The sequence below is a fragment of the Manis javanica genome, chromosome 1 (genome assembly GCF_040802235.1).
Source record: "Manis javanica isolate MJ-LG chromosome 1, MJ_LKY, whole genome shotgun sequence".
NCBI classification, from domain to species: domain Eukaryota; kingdom Metazoa; phylum Chordata; class Mammalia; order Pholidota; family Manidae; genus Manis; species Manis javanica.
Genome location: NC_133156.1, coordinates 88,831,747 through 88,852,052, shown reverse-complemented (window position 1 = coordinate 88,852,052; position 20,306 = coordinate 88,831,747). Strand labels below are relative to the sequence as shown.

The window sequence follows — 20,306 nt, the reverse complement described above, 5'->3', positions numbered from 1 at the left end:
CTTACCATGAATATAAGATGCACACAAACAAGAGAGTGGTGCCCAGGCCAGTAACCAAGTTTTTGTCTCTGTACAGGTCTTGACCAAAGTCAGGCACACAGATGGTAACGTTCTTCCCATGTTCATCTAGAACTTAGAAAGAAAAGACAGAGTAATTGCAGTCAAGTTAGAAAGGCCTGTTGTGAAACAGCCATCCGGCCAACAGCTTTCACCCAGATGAGAAGTCATTTTACTGTAATAGAATGGCTGTGACTTATTATCCTGTGCTTGTTTCTTATACCCTTTCCCAGCAAAGTTCTTCCATAGCAGCCCATTTCTCAACAGTTTCTTTTTAGAGGAAAATATATGTCTTGTTTATTTTTATTTATCAGGTCTGTAAATATGTACTAAAAAAAATCATTACTTATAAATAGAATAGCTTATTTAAAGAGAAGGTATTTCCTCATTGATATTGTCATATGTATTAATTCCATTTGTTACTACTGTGTACAAAAGTCTTGTTTACAAGGAAATGGTATACATATTGATATCATTTTGTTCATTATATTTACCAGACATAACTGGTTAATAGTTGTTGAACCGTAATGTAAAGAAATGTGACAATATTCAAGTATGTGCTTTCTAAATGTGTCAAATTACCATTTATGGGCACTGGTGACACCCACAGGAGAGAATAAAATTACCTATGCAAAGGTAGGGGGGAAAATAATCTGTAACCTTGGAACATCCTGAGATGCTGTCGATTTTTTAAAAAATTTGAGAGGCTATATAACAAAGACTCCATTAGTGGCAATTTACTTTTCATCAAATAGGGAATCATCAATTTTAAATACCCAACTTAGATCTGACTGCCAAAAATAAGGAACATCACATAAAGTCTAAAAACCATTTAAAAACACATGCACATACTTGAAGGTAGAATAAAATTATTATTGGTACTCACACTTGAAATAGTAAAAATAGCTGTGCATACTGTGGCTTAAGGAATCTTTAGTCTTAGGCAATGAAAAATGTTTTTTAAAAAGCTGTTCAAAATATGAACTTTTCTATTTAAAGTTCTTCTAAATACAGGTTTTTTTCTGTTAAACCTGCCACTAAAAAGATCTTATTAAGTAAACACCAAAGATTACTATATTAAGAGACTACACTTAAAAACTTAAGAGCTTAAAAAAAAGTTAAATCCAGGGACAGACTATACTTAGTAAGACCTACAATTATATCATTCGCACTATATGTAGCAATAAAGACAAGACCCATACATAGTATGTGTATATGCTACAACTTTCAAAATTATCTTTGCATTTGATTTCTATATTTAAGAAAGGAAAACAACTTCAATTTTCTATTTGAGAGAAAAGAGAATAGCTTTATTTAACTTATATAAGATCAAATGTATCCAGGCATACACACATTTATATACACATTTATGTATCATCAAAATGATAAAGATGATGAAATACAACAAATTTGGAAATCAAAGTAAGAAAAGTTGGTCTTTTACTGGCAAGGCTCAGTGGCTCATATAATAACACCTTATAAAAGTGTTTTTATTGTTCTCAAATAATCATCGCAGCTACTCTACATAATAATTACTAGCCTACTCATATAGCTCCTACTATGTGCCAGGAACGACAAGTATATATATGGACACACATACTCACTGAATTCTTAAAAGCCACTCTATAAAAATAGAAATCCTATTTAATTACTTTATTAAAATCTTATTTTAAAGAGGCAGTGTCTAGGAAGAGAAAGGTAAATAACTGTACAAGATACTTAAGTGGCAGAACCAGCCTATAAATCTAAGTAGTCTGACTCCAAAGCTTATGCATATTCTGTTGTCTCCATAAATAAACATTATTTAAGATGAGCGACTCAAGGTCTCATAGCCAGCCAATGGTAAAGCTGGCCTCAGGTGCTGTCCCCTGCACCCCCCACCCATGTTCTTTCCGCGCTCTGTTATAGTCAGAGAAACAACCGCCTGAAGAAAAGTAAATTAATAACTAAAAAAAACCCAAAATAAAAACAAAACACCCATGTTCCTTGAAAACACAGAGCAGGATAATGTAGATTAGACCTAAAAAATACTGAACAGCCTGTCTTTGTTCACGTCTTTCCTATACAGCAGGAAGAATCAGAAGAGAGAATTTTCATTTTCACATACCACGCTCCGGACTTTATTTACTGAAAATATCTAGGTCATGCCTCTATTTTGATTTATGGCATTCTTGACATTTAAATAATAGCTAAGAGAGACATATTCCTTCCTCCACAAATGAGACTATTCATACTGCAAACACATGCTCCCTAATAAGGAAGGTCAGCTTACCCACTTCTACAGGTTTGCTGGACAGAGCTGAGAAAGTGAGATATGTCACATAGCAGCTTATGAGACCTGACTGCAGCAACCCAGAGTGTGGCTGTCCTGGAAAACGACAAGAGACACATTATAAGACAGGGTTTTTAATTTCAACAGTAAGAAAGCACATGCCTAAAAAAATAGGTGCCCTCCCTGCCAAATATTCCTCAAACTTGAACCCCCACCTTTAAAGGGAAGAAGAGGTATAGAATGTGTTTTTCAGATAACACTGAAAAGATATTTTTATCTTTTTAGGAGGAGGTTAAATGCTGAGCCTACATCTGTATTTTAGAGATACAGGTTCTGCCAAGTTATCTACTAGCACCTTATTTCAGTAATAACTACAACTTAAACATACTACTTACTTAAACATACTGCCTCATCTTCCTGAAGTTCATCAACACTAGTTCTTAAGTCACAAGACCTCAGAAGGAAATGTCCTATTTCCCTATTTATTGTCTTATTTGTGAGACTACATAGCTAAGTGGGGTAAATGATAGATTTCACAGGGTGTGGATTTTGGATTCTGCAAATTCATGAGATACATCCATGACAGTAGAAAAAAGCTCTTATCTGTCAATGGACAAAACCCTTTGGGAATGCCAGAGCTGGTGCAGGCTAAAGAGGAAGGCAATTGGACTCAGCATTCATGAGGAAGAAGGGCTTTAATATTACAATATTTAAATCAAAGTGTTTGGGTCCTTGAGAATAACCAGGATGTGATAAATGCGATTATCTTTTTTGGTGAAATTTTTAACCACCTGCCAACATGACAGGATTTAGTTTCACCCAGTCTTCCCTCTGATTAAAATGGTTTCCATAAATATAATTATTAAATTATAATAACCAGTAAAGGTACAGAAACAGATCCTTTTATAATTTTGCCCTTTGGCGGCATGGGAATAAGACTTTAGCAACTAATGGCATTAAACCAAGTATTTCAAAATATAAATTATAACTATTTTTAAAGGCAGGCCTTAACCCAAAGGCTATTTTAATCTGAATACTAATGTTTTAGGAAATTCTTAACTGATCAATGAAAGGGATTAGGAGAATAATATGCTCAATTTCAATAATGAACTTGAAATTTTCAATGCTGAGAAAACCTTAAATTATTCAATACTAGTTGACTTTTGAATCACTATTTTAGGAAGAATTCAAGTGGCCATAAGTTTATTAAGCATATATTCATTTTCCTATCTAGAAACCTGAATGTCATGTATACTTTCATCACTCATATAGTAGGATATCTATATGAACATTACAGCAAGGACATTTCTCCTTATAACCAAAGACTGCATGTTGGCTTAAGATATTAGAAGTTGTTTATAAATGATAACTCACACCTATACTTTCTAAAGCACTTTCAAATCCCATTTTCTCTTCCCTCTGGCTTTGAAACAACGTGACAGGTCAGGCTCACACTCTGCTGGCTTTGTTCAGAAAGCACTGGGTTTGAGGAAGGTTAGCTTATGGGGCCAGCTGCCTGCTGAGCCCAGATTGGATTTCCTGTTTCCTGACTCCTGTACCACACTGACCCTGACTCTGGTCCACAGGCCTTGAGTGAAAGATGAGCCCAGAAACAGTTCCTTCCGGAGGTTTCTCATTCAAGTTTTAAACAGAGATTACAGGGAAGAGCTTAATATACACTCAGGGCATTTTCCATTTAAAAGTTCCTTGTGGTACTTTATATAATAGTGGCCATACCTATTTCCCTATTTGTTGCCTTCCTTATACCTAGATCTTTCTTGACATGAGGCATGCTTGCCTATCACATTTAGCTCAAGAGTGTGGTATGAAAAGACTTAAGAGTCCCACCCTTCCTATTCCTGACCCATTCACAGTACGTTAAGGGTTGACCATAATCTAAAAGCAAAACAAAATTAACAGAACAAAAACAAACAAAAACACTGGGTTTGCTCAAAAACACTTAGAAAAATAAAAAAATATAAATAAACTAGAATGGAAAAAACTGCACTTACGATTTTGGACACAGGGAGAGATGGCTACCACTGAAATAAGCAGGCATAAGCCTCCATTTACCCCCAGGAGAATTTTGTTTTCCAGGCAGCCATCGTTCTGTGTATAAAACACTGCCATCAAAATCAAGCCTCCAGTGGCAACGGAGTACATGATAAGTGTCATCAGGGCCAGAGAGGCGTGCCACAGCTTGTTGTGGGCTGTGCCTGCAGTCCTGTTTCTCCAGGAGATAGGTAAGAGGGAGGGGAGAAAAGACAAGTCAATGAAGCCCCCATTTCTCTGACAACCACGCACCATCCCTCAGGGATTAACTAACGCTCTCAGGCCCCAGGCTGTCATAAGCGAGTTGTCTAAGAGACTATGATCACTCTCTCCATCAAAGGTAGAAGGTAAGATAAATGTGCCAAAAAGTCTGGGTTCACATTTAGAGTTTTTTCTAAACACTGAAAAGTTTTTGACTAACTTTTGATTCATCAAATAGAATGAATATCCACAGACTTGTTTCTAGCTTCCCCCTTCTAAATGTGAATTACCCTGGGACAGGTTCTGGCAGTATTGAGAAGTGGCTCTTTGTTGGAGTTTTCTTCAAGTTGTCCCTATAAACACAGCACCTGGAAGTGCAACAGTCTCCTACTCTAGAGACTGCCAGCAGCTCCTGCTGATGCCCATCTTCTCTTTAGAGAAAGAAGCAAATAAACCTCACTCAGAGGAAGACCAGCTGACCTCAGCTCTGGCCTCCTTGCATCTGTAACAGTGCTGCTTCTCCAAACAATGCCAACTGTGATTAAGGGAGGATCTGACATTTTTAAAAGTGGAGAATAAAATCAGCTAGGAAAAGAGTTTTCAATTAATTTTTTAAAAAATGTAATGGGATTTACCATAAACAACCTTAAAGAATAGATTCATGTGTTTTCTAGTTTATATAAATATTAATAGAGGGATGGGAGAAATAAGCAGAGGTTTAACAATCCACAGGAATTATTCAGAACAAAGAAAAGAGTATTTATAAATGCTAAGAGGAGAGAATAACAATAGGGAGCATGGACTGAATCACTGTCATCTGCCTGATTACTTTGTCCGTAGTAACCACAGTCTCACAACCTTCACCAATAAAGCAGCTTGCTTACTGTTTTCACAAAACTGGAAAGTATTCAACCAACTCAGCTCAAATGTTTTAATGATGAGAAAGTTACTGCACTCAGAGACAAAGAAAATAGGGAGGAAAGGCCAAAATGATAATGACCATCATGTTCCTGAGACCAAGCCAGGCACTCCAATGACCACAGAATTATTCTAACATAAAAGACACACAAAAGGGATGAGAGATGAGACTGAAGAAAGAAAAAAAAAGCCTAAAAGCCAAATAGTAATCGATGACGAGACAGAACGACTTACAGAGAACAAAGTAAACACTGCTGACTAGTAGGTGTGTGTGTCTGTTTCTTCACTAGTCTTCTGGGTAGTGTTGTTAGGATATACAGGACTTTTTTACAGTTAACTTGGGCTTCTATTTTCAAAGTTAACTCTCTAACCCTAACCTCTTCCCCCCACTCCAGACTTCTTTATCCAACTGTGCAATCTCTCCACTTGCAGATCTAACTGGCATGTCAAATTCAGCAGATCCAGACTAATTTCCCAGTATTTGCACTCCACCCCCCAAACTTGCATCATCTTCGCAATCACAGGACAAGGTAATTCCACTCTCCCTTTGGCGGGGGGCGGGGAGGGGAAGGAAAACAAAGGAAAAGGCTGCAGGGCTCTGGACTGCCCTCTTTCGGTCCCTGCGGTGTCCCACTCCCTCAGACCCCAGGTCCTCCTCCTCCGCAAATCCGGCCAGTTTTCACTTCAGAATACGTGAGAATCTGCCTCAGGATATTTACAGTCAGAGCAATGTAACTACATGCAAGGAAACCCCCTCGTCTCTCACCTGGACCATTTCCCACTGGCCTCCTTACTTGCACCTCTGATACCCTCTAATCTCTTCCTGAGTTAAAAATATATATCAGATCACATCCCTCCCGTTTCAAGATCCTGTGATGCCCTTCCACACAATGGCCCCAGAAGCCCTACGTGATCTGGCCCGCGGCCGTCTCTAATTTCACCTCTTCCACCCATCCCTCACTACTGGGGTCCAGCCACAGTCACACCCCACTGCTCTTAAACAAGCCAAGCCTGGCCGGTCCCGCCTTGAGCTCTCCCCACTCTTCCTTCCTTCCTAGTTGTTCCTGCCACCTTATCACAAAGCCTTTCCTGGCCCTGCTCCCCGCATTCCCCACTCCCTGTTTCTTTTTCTCCAGAGCTACTTTCACAACTGAGCCTGCACTTATTTGCTTGATTATAAATTGATTATCTACCCACATCCCCCCACCACAGAGCAGGACGTAGCTCTGTGACTGCTCTTCTCCTACAGTTTAGAGCCTGGCAAATAGCAGGTGCTTACAGAGAAGGCACATAGTGGACCTCTGGCATCTTGCTGCACTGATGGACAGTGCCTGCATTGGGGTATGGGTGGGGACTTGATAATATGGGTAAATGTAGTAACTCCATTTTTTTTTCATGTGAAACCTTCATAAGAGTGTATGTTGATAATAACTTAATAAAAAAAACCAGGTGCTTAGTGAATGTTGGTGCAAAGATTGTCAACTGTTAAAAATTAACTTGATGCAGCAATGTTAGCAGAATGGCTGCTATTCCTGCTGCTCCAGATTCATTTGATCTTCTAGATGACATCTGGTTTTTACAGATATCCCAAATAAGTGCCGTGACTTATGTATCTTTATATTCCAGTGACAGCCACACTATTGAGACAGGGACCATGGGCTTAGACAAAATAAGGTGACAGCCTCCAGAAAAAGCAAGGCAGGATATTTACAGTCAGAGCAATGTAACTACATGCAAGGAAACCCCCTACTAAAACTCTGTGTTAAACATTAAGCTCTAGAGTCATTCTTCAGTGAGATCAGTTAATAATTCCCCAGATAAAGAAGAGCAGCACATGTTTATATTATGCTAATCATTTGTAATCATGTGTAAGATTCACCTTAGCACACTAAAGGCCCAGGCCTATGTGCTGTCTTTCCTCCTTCAGATCTGATGAAGTGATTTGCAAACTGGGCAACTAATTTAGCATGCAGACCCAGCTGTACACAACATAGTAAAAGGCAGGAAGGATTCCACCTTAAAGATAAGATGGCATTTTAACACCCAGGAAGTTTAAGAAGTAAGATTCTTAACATACTCTTTAGCAGACACACAATACCTCAGCCCACCTTGGGGGCTGGGCAGGCGGCCTTTTGATATGCTCCTAGACCAAGACACCAGTATCCCAGAGAGAAATCAGAGCAGTAAATTTCTGTGTTAAGTTAATTTTTAATATTCAGGGACCACTTAACAAGTCCACAACCCTAAGCCTTTTTACCCAGTTCCCCCAAATCCTCAACTGCCTATAAAACCCTTAGACAACGCACCACTACAGACTCTCTTGTCCCCCGCCAGGAGCTCTATTCTCTCATTGTATCTCTAAATAAAAGCCTCTCCCTGGCTCTCCTTCGGCTTCATGAACAAGAACTCCGGCATCACTATCTGGCACATAGTTAATCCTCCAAAAATTTTGAATAAATGCTAAGTGGAAGAACTTGGATGGAAATTAGAAAAGGATCAGGCAACAGGGAGAACACAGGGACACAGTGGGAAGCAGCTTCCAGGCAGGGACTGCCGGCTGCGCCTGGGCTGAGGGTGAGGGTTAGGAGTAAAGAAAATGCAATGACATGAATTAAAAATCTAGCACATTTAGAAAATGGGCTTTTATTAGGAACACCTGAATATATTATCTACTCTGTTGTTTCGATTTTGATGTAGAACTGACACCTCAAGTCACAGAATTTAAGGTAGAAATAAAAAAACACATTAAACATCCAGTCCAACCAAGTCATTTTATAGGTGTGAAAACTGAGATCAGAGAGGCCAACTAAGATGCCTGAAGTGAAACAGCAAGCTAGAGGAGGAGGGGCACTAATATCTGCAGTCTCCTGGTTTCCAGGCCCATGGCCTTTCTGTCCTACTGAGACAGAGACCATGGGTATAGGCAGAGTAGGGTGAGGGCCTCCGGAAAAAGCAAGGCAAGATAATTGGTCAGAGCATGTGACAAGATGCAAGGAAGCCCCCAACCAAAACTCAGCGTTAAACATTAAGCTCTAAAGTCATTCTTCAGTCAGATCAGTTAACATTTCCCAGAAAAAGGAAAGTAGCCCATGTTTTCATTATGCTAATCGTTTGTAATCATATGTTAGATTCACTTTAGCATGCTAAAAGGCCCAGGCCTAGGTGCTGTCTTTCCTCCTTCATGCCTGATAAGGTGATTTGCAAACTGGGCAACTAAATTAGTATGCAGGCCCAGCCGTAAACAACATAGCAAAAGGCAGGAAGGATTCCATCTTAAAGATAGATTGCATTTTAACACCCAGGAAGTTAAGAAGTAAGATTCTTAACGTACTCTTAAGCAAACAGACAATAACTCAGCCCACCTTGGGGGCTGGGCAGGTGGCTTTGTTTGATATGCTCCCAGACCAAGACGCCAGTATCCCAGGGAGAAATCAGAGCAGTAAATTTCTTGTGTTGTTAATTTTAAACATTCAGGGACCACTTAACAAGTCTACAACCCTAAGCCTTTGTCCAGTTCACAAAAATCCTCATCTGACTATAAAACCACTAGACAACACACAACTGCGGGCTCTCTTGACCCCTCCAGAGCCAGGAGCCCTGTCCTCTCATTTTATCTCTAATTAAAAGCCTCTCCCTACTGCTTCTGGGGTCTTTTTCTCAAGATGTTTATGAAAAGAGAATGAAGACAGGAAAAAGGGGAAAAAAAACCCATGTTGGCTGTTCCACGAAGAGTAGTATGAATACTGTATTTTCTAGACTAACCTTACAAATGAGTCTGTTAAAAAACAGCAAAAATACCCAAAGAAAATGAAAACACTAATTCAAAAAATGTATGCACCCGTTTATTGCATCATTATTTACAACAGCTAAGACATGGAAGCAACCTAAGTGTCCACTGATAGATGAATGGATGTGACACACACACACACTCACACAGGAATATTAGTCAGCCATAAAAAAGAATGAAATCTTGTCATTTTCGACAACACAGACACACCTAGAGGGGAGGGGATCAGACTAAGTGAAATAAGACAGAGAAAGACAAAAACCATATGATTTCACATCTATGTGAAATCTAAAAAAACAAAACAAAAAAGAAACACTCATAAATACCAAGTACAAACTGGTAGTTGAGGCGGGGAGAGTAACGGGAGGGGATGAGTGTAACAGGTAAAGGGGATTAAGTACAAGTTTCCAGTTTTAAATACATAAGCCACAGGGATATAAAGTACAGCATGGGAAAATCATCAATACCATTTTAATGACTTTGTATGGTGACCATAACTACACTTATTGTGGTGATCATTTTACAATGTATATAAATGTCAAATAACTATGGTATCCACTTGAGACTAATATAATATTGTGTGTCAATTATTTCAATTTAACCAATCAAACTAAGATAAATTAATTAATTAAAGGGCCTGGATCCAATATGACTGGTATCCTTATAAGAAGAGGAAATTTGGACAAAGACACACACAAGGAAGATGTGAAGACACAGGCCTAAAACAGCCACCGAAGGAGGAGAGGCCTAGAACAGACCCTTCCCTCAGAAGGAACTAATCCTGATGAGACATGACCCCAAAATATCAGCCTCCAGAAGTGTGAGAAAATAAATTTTGGTTAAGCCAAAAAGAGAAACAAACAAAAAAATCATAACAAAGAAACTAGTAAATTAGATGAATTTACCTGAAAGTAACAATATGAGGGAGCTTCCTAACTTAATCCTAATTTTCGGCAGACAAATCAACTATGAGTAAATTGACAAGAGGGATTTGATGGGACACTGGCCCCAAAGCCACGAACACAGCAGCACCGTTTGTCACAAAGCTGACGCCCCTTGCTGAGAGGTTTCTGAAAGGCAACCAAACTCTTCAAAACTCCTGTTAAAACTTGGCATTTGTAATTAGTCCCAGAAAATGACTTCAAAATTAATCAAAACATTGAAGTCAGAGCAAGGAAGCACAAGTATTCCCAATAACACACTATTTACTGGGCCCATCAGGCGCTCATTACCAAGGACGTTCCTATGTTACCCTGAAGCTGCTTAGCTTGAACTGTATGGATAAAATTTTAGGAAAATTTAGGAAGATGCATTTATTGTCTAAATAAAAAATCCAGAGTGAAAACACATTCAGAATTATCACAGGAGTAATATTTAAATTTGATCATGAAAATGCACTTACTTACACCTTATTGTGGGTGCAATGGCCACCCATTTGGCTTATCTTCAGGAAATCTATTGCCAGTAAACAAGATCTAGTGGAGGAGACCCCAAACCTAAATTACTGGGTTTCAAGGATGACTCAAGAAGCAAGTCAACATGGAATAACGTATACAAGCACAACACAGATCTAGAAGTCCTAAAAAAATACTAAAACATACCTGTGCTGCTACTTGTATGACTATTCAATGTGCTGTAAAAATTTTAAACATTGGCTGATAGCATTTGGGTGATGACTTCAACATTTACCAAATAATAAAATGATTAACACTAACCTTTCACTCATGTATCTCATGATTTGATCTTTAAAAAGCAAAACCAAAATAAAACAACTACTACTACCAAGCTGAGGAATTATAATCACAGTGAAAACTATTTCTAGAGAATTCACTCAACAATGAGGGGGTTGGGGTGGCAACCCTCCCCATGCAGTGGAAAATCTGCATATAACTTTTAACTCCCCAAAAACTTTACTACTAATAACCTGTTGACTGGAAGCCTAACCAATAACAGTCAATTAACACATATTTCATATGTTTTATTATATACTATATTCTACAATAAGGTAAGCTAAAGAAAAGAAAGTATTATTAAGAAAATCGTAAGGAGGAGAAAGTATACTTATAGTACTGTATTTACTGACAAAAATCCACATATAAGTGGACCTGTGCAGTTCACGGGTCAACTGTATATTTTATTTCGTCCAAGAAAAAAAAAATTCATGTGCACACATTTCTTTCTCAGCCCCTACTCCCCACAAAACAGTATAAAGTAACGTGATGCCTATAATTTGCATTCACAATGTAGGTGGGTCACAGGGACAGCAGTACAGCATGGGGAATACAGCCAATGATTTCACATCTTCCTGTGTAGGTAGATGGTAACTGTAATACAGGGGGTGAGGATTTAATGATATGGTTAACTGTTGAACCACTGTGCTGTCCATCTGAACCCAATGTAAGATTGTGTATCAATGCTCTGTGGCATCTCACTACACTGATGGACAGTGACTGCAATGGGGTATGGGGCGGGGGGACTCGATAATAAGGGTGAATGTAATAAACATATTATTGTTTTAAACGAGTGTATATCAATGTTACCTTAATAAAAAAAAAAGGTTGTGTATCAATGACACGTGAACAAAAAGAAAAAATAACACGACACCCATAATATTTACAAAAGCTACTGGGCCTAACAGTTATTTTCATTCATATTTTATAAGTAAAGTAAGACAGGGAGCAGATAAGTGTTTTGTCCAGAGTCACAGAGTAAACATGGCCTTAGCTCTCAAGGGACTAATTATCATTTCCTCAATGTGGCTCAGCAAAAAATAAAACTAGCTATTAATAGTTTGGCATTTCCCACTCATCCTAGGATGTGAATTCTATTTTCAAGGCAATTATAAAGAGTCTGTATTTTTAAAAGTCAGGATGGCTTTCTAAGGCAGCCCAATAGATCTTCCTAATGAAGGGGTCCTTCCACTCAGGCAGTTGAAAGGAACAAAAAATTTTTTTAAGGAGAGAGCTAGTCCATTGCATATTCTTGGCAGAAAGTGAACCATCAACTCCAAAGGATTTTTTACAAAAATCACTTAAGGATGGGGTCCAAGCAAGTCAAAACCTGCCCAAGTTTTCAGCCACCCACCACCAGTCACAGCACCAAGACCCAAAGGGGCCACTGAGGGGCAGGTGAGTCACACCATCGGCTGACCCAGACCCCATGTGACAGCACAGGGAAGGACAGCCAAAGAGAACAAAGAAATGATGTGGGAAAAGGAAAGGCAGTACAGAGAGAGAAACAGTATGGGAGACAAGTGAATGAAGAGGTCCTAAGAGTAGGAGTAAAGGCCAAGTGCCGGCAAAACCCATTTTTGGTGTAAGCAGGCTGCTGTCCCTGCCAGTACAACTGAGTGGAGCTTTGATCAACACTGTACCACGTGCAGTTTCTCTGCGGCAATGAGCATGCTCACTTGGAAGCTTTCCATAAAGGCACATACCAGTTCTTGTTCCATTTATGTGCAAACTCCACAAGCAAGATAAGCTGGATGCCTATAAAGAAGAAGCCTCCGATGGCGCCCACATAGCGCCAGGCTGCAAAAGAAGACCATCCAAAAGGAAATGAGGTGATTGGAGTGTACATGATTAACCTTCATGCTCTAACTGCCAGATATCTTAATATGCAGTAATTCATAAAGTCAACAGTGACCCACAATTTAAAAGTAAAAACACACATTGCCAGAAATATCAAAGGTCTAAATTTTATTGGCTAGGGAGCCACCATTGTCTAGTGAGGAAATGAGGTTCAGACTTGGGGTCATCTACTTCTGGCTCTACCACAAAGAAGCTCTAACCTTGGATGATGAGCCACATCACATCTCTGGGTTACAGCCTGTCTATAAAAATGACTGAGCTGGGAAGGGACTGCTAGGCCCCTTCCCATGCTATATATATTCTTCTAATAATACATAAAAGCACATCTGTGGGGAATAGAAAACAAATTAACAGCATTTTACTTAAAAACAAGACCTGGTTACTCCCTGAAGGAGTACGTAAGTTAGTGTGTACATAAGGAGTACATAAAGCCAGTTATGACCCTGAAAAACTAGCTGGACCCTGATATGTGGCTATTTGAGGGACTACGGTATTCCTTACAAACTGACACCATGTCAATGTTTTTACTCTTATTTAGGACAGTGAATTCATTTGGGTTGAACACAGTGTTTTGAACCACTGAACCTCAGGCCCTTTTTCCTACCGAACTCATATGAAGAAGGGCCCCCTGTATCAGTTATGATTAAAGACTACGTATTAAATTAATTTTGGTAAGTTCTATCACAAAGGAATATAATATAACTCCGGGTATACAGTTGAACATAAATTTAGAAATAAACTGCAAGATGTCTTTCTCACCCCCTTACAGCTGTAGCATATTTAAGGCCTCTAGGAAGCCCTGTGCTCTGCACTGCCAGATTTTTCTGTGCGGTGCTCAGAAAGAACTCCCTGGGCCTCTTCAGACCCGCCTGGTGGGGTCATGCTGACATGCTAAACATGTTTTCAAAGAAACTTTAAGTGCCTAATTTTCCCTCTACTCCAATAACCTTAAAATTATCATTTCAATTCTTCAGCCTGAGAAGTAACTAAAGGTCCTCTCATACTGTGTCAGGAAGGTAGGGAGTGTGAGAGAAAGGAAGCAGGGACAGAAGGGGAGAGGGTGGATAAAGTGTGGGCAGGTTAGGGGGGACTTTTTTTTTTTTTTTTTAGGCGGGACATTTTTTAAGCCTCCAGAAACTCAGTAATTCAAAGTATCAAAGGAACCCTGGACTACACTTCTGAACAATTTCACAAAAATGGGTAAAACCAAAATCAACAGGTTTTGTATAACCCAAATACCCCATCTGTACCATTCAGAAAGGTCTCCTGATCTGGAATGAAGAAAGCTCCCGAGCACATCGCCCCCAACAGCAGAAGTTTAAAGAACCAAAATCTGGAAGGAAAAAAGAGAGGAAATGTATTTAAAAGACCTTCAAGGAAGGACAAAAGAACTCTTAGAAGGTATGCATGTCAATCCATTATTCCACCAGTGGTAATGTTCTCTACAAATGGAGGGGAAGTAATGAAGTGACTGGAGACTGCCTTCTCTCTTAATTAGACAGATTTGGCATGGCCTCCAATTGTGCAAAACACTATTTTGTTACAGGGGTGGAAATGACCTGGGGAAAAGTCTTGGCACAAGAAATAAATCCTTGTTTCCCTGCAATGCTCATTATGGTACAAACAGGATTCTAGTTCTTAGGCCATTGTGTGGTAACAAGTTTAAGTCCCACCCTTCCTAAAATCAGTGTCAATAATTTCAATTAGAGAAGAGCAGTTAGGGGGTCTGATGAGTATTAGGGGTCCTGAGATACTATTCAGAAGAATGTAAGAAAAGGGAAAGCTATCCCCACAAACAGTGAAGACTTACCCATTGTGAATATGGGCTCTACAGCTTTTGCTGTTGTTGATATTGATGGTCAGGAGGAAGAAGATGAAAAAGAAACAGGCCATTCCAAAACAGACTCTATACACCGCAGAATAACCCACCAGCTTCTCACAGGTGTCACCAGCTTTAATGCCTTTACAAATATCTTCGAAAAAAGGAATCTGAGAAAAAAAGAGAAAGCAATCGGGTAAAAAGCAAACTAGGTAAAAAAAGTAGCTGTCGTGAAGTGTTCCTTCAGCCCACATGTCAAAATCCAATGTGGGAATGCATGTGCACAGAGAAAGAGTCAGGAAAGAAAGTCCTACTTTCCAAAGACTTTTTCTAATTTCCTGAAATTTTCTTACAGCTGTAGTGCCTACAGGTACTACTCAGCCTTTACTGAATCCCGAGTGAATTCTAAAATCTAGCATTAGAGTTTTTAAAAAATCACACCTTTAATACATGGATATATTTTTCTCGAAATGTACAAATATATAGAGTGAAAAGTGAGAGACTTCTTTCCCTCCCACTCCAAAATGTCACTCCTCTCCCTCCTCAGGAGAGTTAACAATTTGGTGGGTATTTTTATTATTTTACATAGATAAATGTGTTTGTGTATATGTGTGTGCACACCCACATACTTACACACAATATACCCACATATACATATACAACACACATACACAGACACAGTTGTATGGTACTATTATACAAACAGCTTTATTAAATAAATAAAAGATTATATGTAGTGTTCTGCAGTATGTTTTTTTTCCAACTTGCAATAACTCATGGATATCTTTCCCTATCAGTGCACAAAATCCTGCCCCATTCTTTTTTAACCACAATATTATAATTTATAGTAAGGCTAGATCAAAACTGATAAACATTCTTACACTGATCTTGTTGAGAAGGGTTTTATGTTTTGTGTATTTGTTTTTTGCTTTATCAACACTGACTCAATAAACATTGTTGTGCATGCCTCCGTTACTGACTCAATAAACACTGTTGTGCATGCCTCCATTAGTTACATAGGAAAGACTCCTGACCTAGAAATGAAATCAATGGGTCAAATAGTATCTACATTTTAAAATTTCAAGAGATAAAGCCATACTTTCAAAGCCTGTACTAATTTATATCCCACCAGTAATATGAGACTTCTCACATTCCCAACCTGAACACCCAAATTAAAGATTAAAAACTCATTTCAATGTCCATCTTCCTCATTACTTGTAAGATTCAAAACTTTTCTAAAAAATTATAGCCATCCATTTTGGTTCGGCATGCTCCCTTAGTCACATGACGCTTCTTGATTTCAAGTCAGGGTTGGGTATTATGTGCTGATCTCTATCAGACATGAACCATTGCCTCCTTTAAACCTAAGTGAATCTTTTATGAAGTAAAGAACTTTATCTAAAAAAAAAAAAAATTGCAGCCATCTGTATTTTTTTTCTCTGCGAACTGGCTGTTAATTGGGATTTTTTCTTAATCCACTGGAGCTCTTTATTTATAGGTCTTTATCTTCTGATAAATGTTGATGATGGTTTGTTCTAGTCCAAACAGGTTTCCTTATCAGAATATTTAACTATTTATATTATCAGAATAATTAAAATCTTACATATCAGAACACTCAGTATATTTAATGTCAGAACAATTTAGTCAGTCATTAAAAAAAATAACTCACAAACTTGCTTATCAACATCAAAGTTGAACATGCTTCAGAACATAAAATAAATTGAAAATCATATTGTAGCTGTTGTTTACAAGACAAAAATATTGCACAAGATAAAAAAAAGTGACACAAAGTTAGAGGTAAGACCAAAGCATGATAACTTAGTTTCTTCTCCAGAAAAGATCTTTAAAAACCATTAAATAATTAAGGTGATTAAGATTTCCATAAACAAAAGGGAAGAGTAAATTTAATTGGAGTTCATCTTCCTGAATGAGGATTCCCTCCTTTCAGAAGTCATAATCACACCTGAATCTAAAACATGGTTTTCCAAGTTAGTACCTTGAGCAAAAATGCATTGTTACTGAGACCCTATTAGTATATCCCCATTTTTAACATACAGATATGAAAGATTTCATAAACATCAAACATTTTATAGTCAGCAAGTTCCTGCAACTGCTATTTTCTTAGATCAGAGCAAGGTGCAAATGAGTAAAGCAAGAAACTACTGTGTTTTTGACTAGACTACAGAACAAAGTGATCCATGTGTAAGGCTGCCAGATTGTAAAAATACAGACCTTCTAGTTAACTTTAAATTTCTACTGAACAATGAGTAATCTTTCAGTGTAAGTATGTCCCATTCAATATGTGGGTCATACTTATACTAAAAAAGTATTCCTTGGAAAGAGAGAAAATTCGCAGGAGGGCATGGTCTCACTGGGATGGGCCAGGTATATGCCACGTTAAGTCTAGTCCCCATCCTGTAGGCAAGGGTGCGTTAGAGACAGGGACATGGGACAAGCATCATGCCACTATAAAATATTCTTGGCCTAGGGGCGGGAGCCAAGATGGCGGCGTGAGTAGAGCAGTGGAAATCTCCTCCCAAAAACACATAGAGCTATGAAAATAAAACAAAGAAAAATCTTCCTAAAATAGAGACCACAGGACACAGGACAACATCCAGACCACATCCACACCTGCAAGAACCCAGCGCCTTGTGAAGGGGGTAAGATACAAGCCCCAGCCCGGCGGGACCCGAGCGCCCCTCCCCCCGGCTCCCGGCGGGTGGAGAGAAACCGGAGCAGTTTTTTTTTTTGGCGAGCGCTTTTTGGAAGCCTTAGAGGGACGGGCCCCCGTTGCTGGGGAGGCGGGGTGGCGGGACCGGTGAGGAGGTGCCTGGGAACGGCGCCGGAGGACAAAGAATATCCCGCGTTTCTCCCTGCGAGACCTGGGGGCGGGTGCCTGAGACCGGTGCCTGAGGACGGAGGAGGTCGCGCGTTTTTCCCCTTTTTTTTTTTTCTCTTTTTGGCAAGCGCTTTTTGGAAGCCTTGAAGGGACGGGGACCCCAGTGCTAGGGAGGCACGGTGGCGGGACTGGTGAGCGGGTGGCTGGGACCGGCGCCTGAGGACAAAGAATATCCCCCGTTTTTCCCTGCGGGACCGGTGGGCGGGTGCCTGAGACCGGCACTTGAGGACAGAGGAAATCGCGCGTTTTTCCCCTTTTTTTTTTCTCTTTTCTGCGAGTGCTTTTTGGAAGCCTAAAAGGGACAGGGACCCCGGTGCTAGGGAGGCAGGGCAGCGGGACTGGTGAGCAGGTGCCTGGGACCGGCACCTGAGGACAAAGAATATCCCGCATTTTTCCCTGTGGGACCGGTGGGTGGGTGCCTGAGACCAGCACCTGAGGACGGAAGAAATCGCGCGTTTTTCCCCTTTTTTTTCTCTCTTTTTGCCAAGTGCTTTTTGGAAGCCTTGAAGGGACAGGGACCCCGGTGCTAGGGAGGCAGGGCGGCGGGACTGGTGAGCGGGTGCGTGGGACCAGTGCCTGAGGACCAAGAATATTGAGCGTTCCTTCCCTGCGGGACCGGTGGGTGGGTGCTTTTTGGAAGCCTTGAAAGGACAGGGACCCTGGTGCTAGGGAGACAGGGCAGCAGGACCAGTGCGCGGGTGCCTGGGACCGGCACCTGAGGAAAAAAAAAAAAATCGCGTGTTTTTTCTTTTTTTTTTCCTTTCTGTTCCCTCTCTCATTGTTGCTGTTGTTGTTTTGGTTTGGAGAGTGCTTTTTGGAAATCTTAAAGGGGCAGGACAGGTCACTTAGACCAGAAGCAGGGAATCTGGGGATCTCTGGGCACTCTAACCCCCTGGGCAGCAGGGAGCACAGAGGCCCCTTACGGAGATAAATAGTCTCCTGGCTGCTCCCCCTCTAACGGGGCTCCACCATTTTGGAGGAACAGCCCCAGCCAGGCCAAGCCCACAGCAACAGTGGAGATAAACCCCAAAGCAACTGGGCAGGAAGCAGAAGCCCTGTCTGCGCACAGCTGCCCAGCACAAGCCACTAGAGGTCGCTATTCTCCCAGGAAAAGGCTACAAACCAACAAGAAGGGAAGCTCTTCCAGCGGTCACTTGTACCAGCTCTGCAGACTATCTCTATCACCATGAAAAGGCAAAACTACAGGCAGACAAAGATCACAGAGACAACACCTGAGAAGGAGACAGACCTAACTAGTCCTCCTGAAAAAGAATTCAAAATAAAAATCATGAACATGCTGACAGAGATGCAGAAAAAAATGCAAGAGCAATGGGATGAGATGCAGAGAAAAATGCAAGAGCAGTGGGATAAGATGCAGAGAAAAATGCAAGAGCAGTGGGATGAAGTCCGGAAGGAGATCACAGATGTCAGGAAAGAGATCACAGAAGTGAAACAATCCCTGGAAGGATTTATAAGCAGAATGGATAAGATGCAAGAGGCCATTGAAGGAATAGAAGCCAGAGAACAGGAACGTATAGAAGCTGACATAGAGAGAGATAAAAGGATCTCCAGGAATGAAACAACACTAAGAGAAATATGTGACCAATACAAAAGGAAAAACATTCGTATTATAGGGATACCAGAAGAGGAAGAAAGAGGAAAAGGGATAGAAAGTGTCTTTGAAGAAATAATTGCTGAAAACTTCCCCAAACTGGGGGAGGAAATAATCGAACAGACCATGGAATTATACAGAACCCCCAACAGAAAGGATCCAAGGAGGACAACACCAAGACACATAATAATTAAAATGGCAAGGATCAAGGACAAGGAAAGAGTTTTAAAGGCAGCTAGAGAGAAAAAGGTCACCTATAAAGGAAAACCAATCAGGCTAACATCAGACTTCTCAACAGAAACCCTACAGGCCAGAAGAGAATGGCATGATATACTTAATGCAATGAAACAGAAGGGCCTTGAACCAAGGATACTGTATCCAGCACGACTATCATTTAAATATGATGGTGGGATCAAACAATTCCCAGACAAGCAAAAGCTGAGGGAATTTGCTTCCCACAAACCACCTCTACAGGGCATCCTACAGGGACTGCTCTAGATGGGAGCACCCCTAAAAAGAGCACAGAACAAAACACACAACATATGAAGAAGGGAGGAGGAGGAATAAGAAGGGAGAGAAGAAAAGACTCTCCAGACAGTGTATATAACAGCTCAATAAGCGAGCTAAGTTAGGCAGTAAGATACTAAAGAAGCTAACCTTGAACCTTTGGTAACCACGAATCTAAAGCCTGCAATGGCAATAAGTACATATCTTTCAATAGTCACCCTAAATGTAAATGGACTTAATGCACCAATCAAAAGAAATAGAGTAATAGAATGGATAAAAAAGCAAGACCCATCTATATGCTGCTTACAAGAAACTCACCTTAAACCCAAAGATAAGCATAGACTAAAAGTCAAGGGATGGAAAAACATATTTCAGGCAAACAACAGTGAGAAGAAAGCAGGGGTTGCAGTACTAATATCAGACAAAATAGACTTCAAAACAAAGAAAGTAACAAGAGATAAAGAAGGCTACTACATAATGATAAAGGGCTTAGTCCAACAAGAGGATATAACCATTCTAAATATATATGCACCCAATACAGGAGCACCAGCATATGTGAAGCAAATACTAACAGAACTAAAGAGGGAAATAG

General features: G+C 40.1%; 1 protein-coding gene across 2 annotated transcripts in view; it reads right to left on the bottom strand.

Moving 5' to 3' along the window:
- SERINC5 (serine incorporator 5) overlaps positions 1 to 20,306 on the bottom strand; it is a 118,729-nt gene that overhangs the window by 17,915 nt on the left and 80,508 nt on the right. For both annotated transcript variants that reach the window (XM_073234629.1, XM_073234624.1), the window contains 6 exons: positions 14,688 to 14,866; positions 14,128 to 14,210; positions 12,724 to 12,817; positions 4,342 to 4,553; positions 2,330 to 2,425; positions 6 to 132 (listed from right to left, as the gene is read on the bottom strand). In XM_073234629.1, coding sequence (XP_073090730.1) covers positions 6 to 132; positions 2,330 to 2,425; positions 4,342 to 4,553; positions 12,724 to 12,817; positions 14,128 to 14,210; positions 14,688 to 14,866 — 791 coding nt within the window. The remainder of the gene's footprint in view (positions 1 to 5; positions 133 to 2,329; positions 2,426 to 4,341; positions 4,554 to 12,723; positions 12,818 to 14,127; positions 14,211 to 14,687; positions 14,867 to 20,306) is intronic.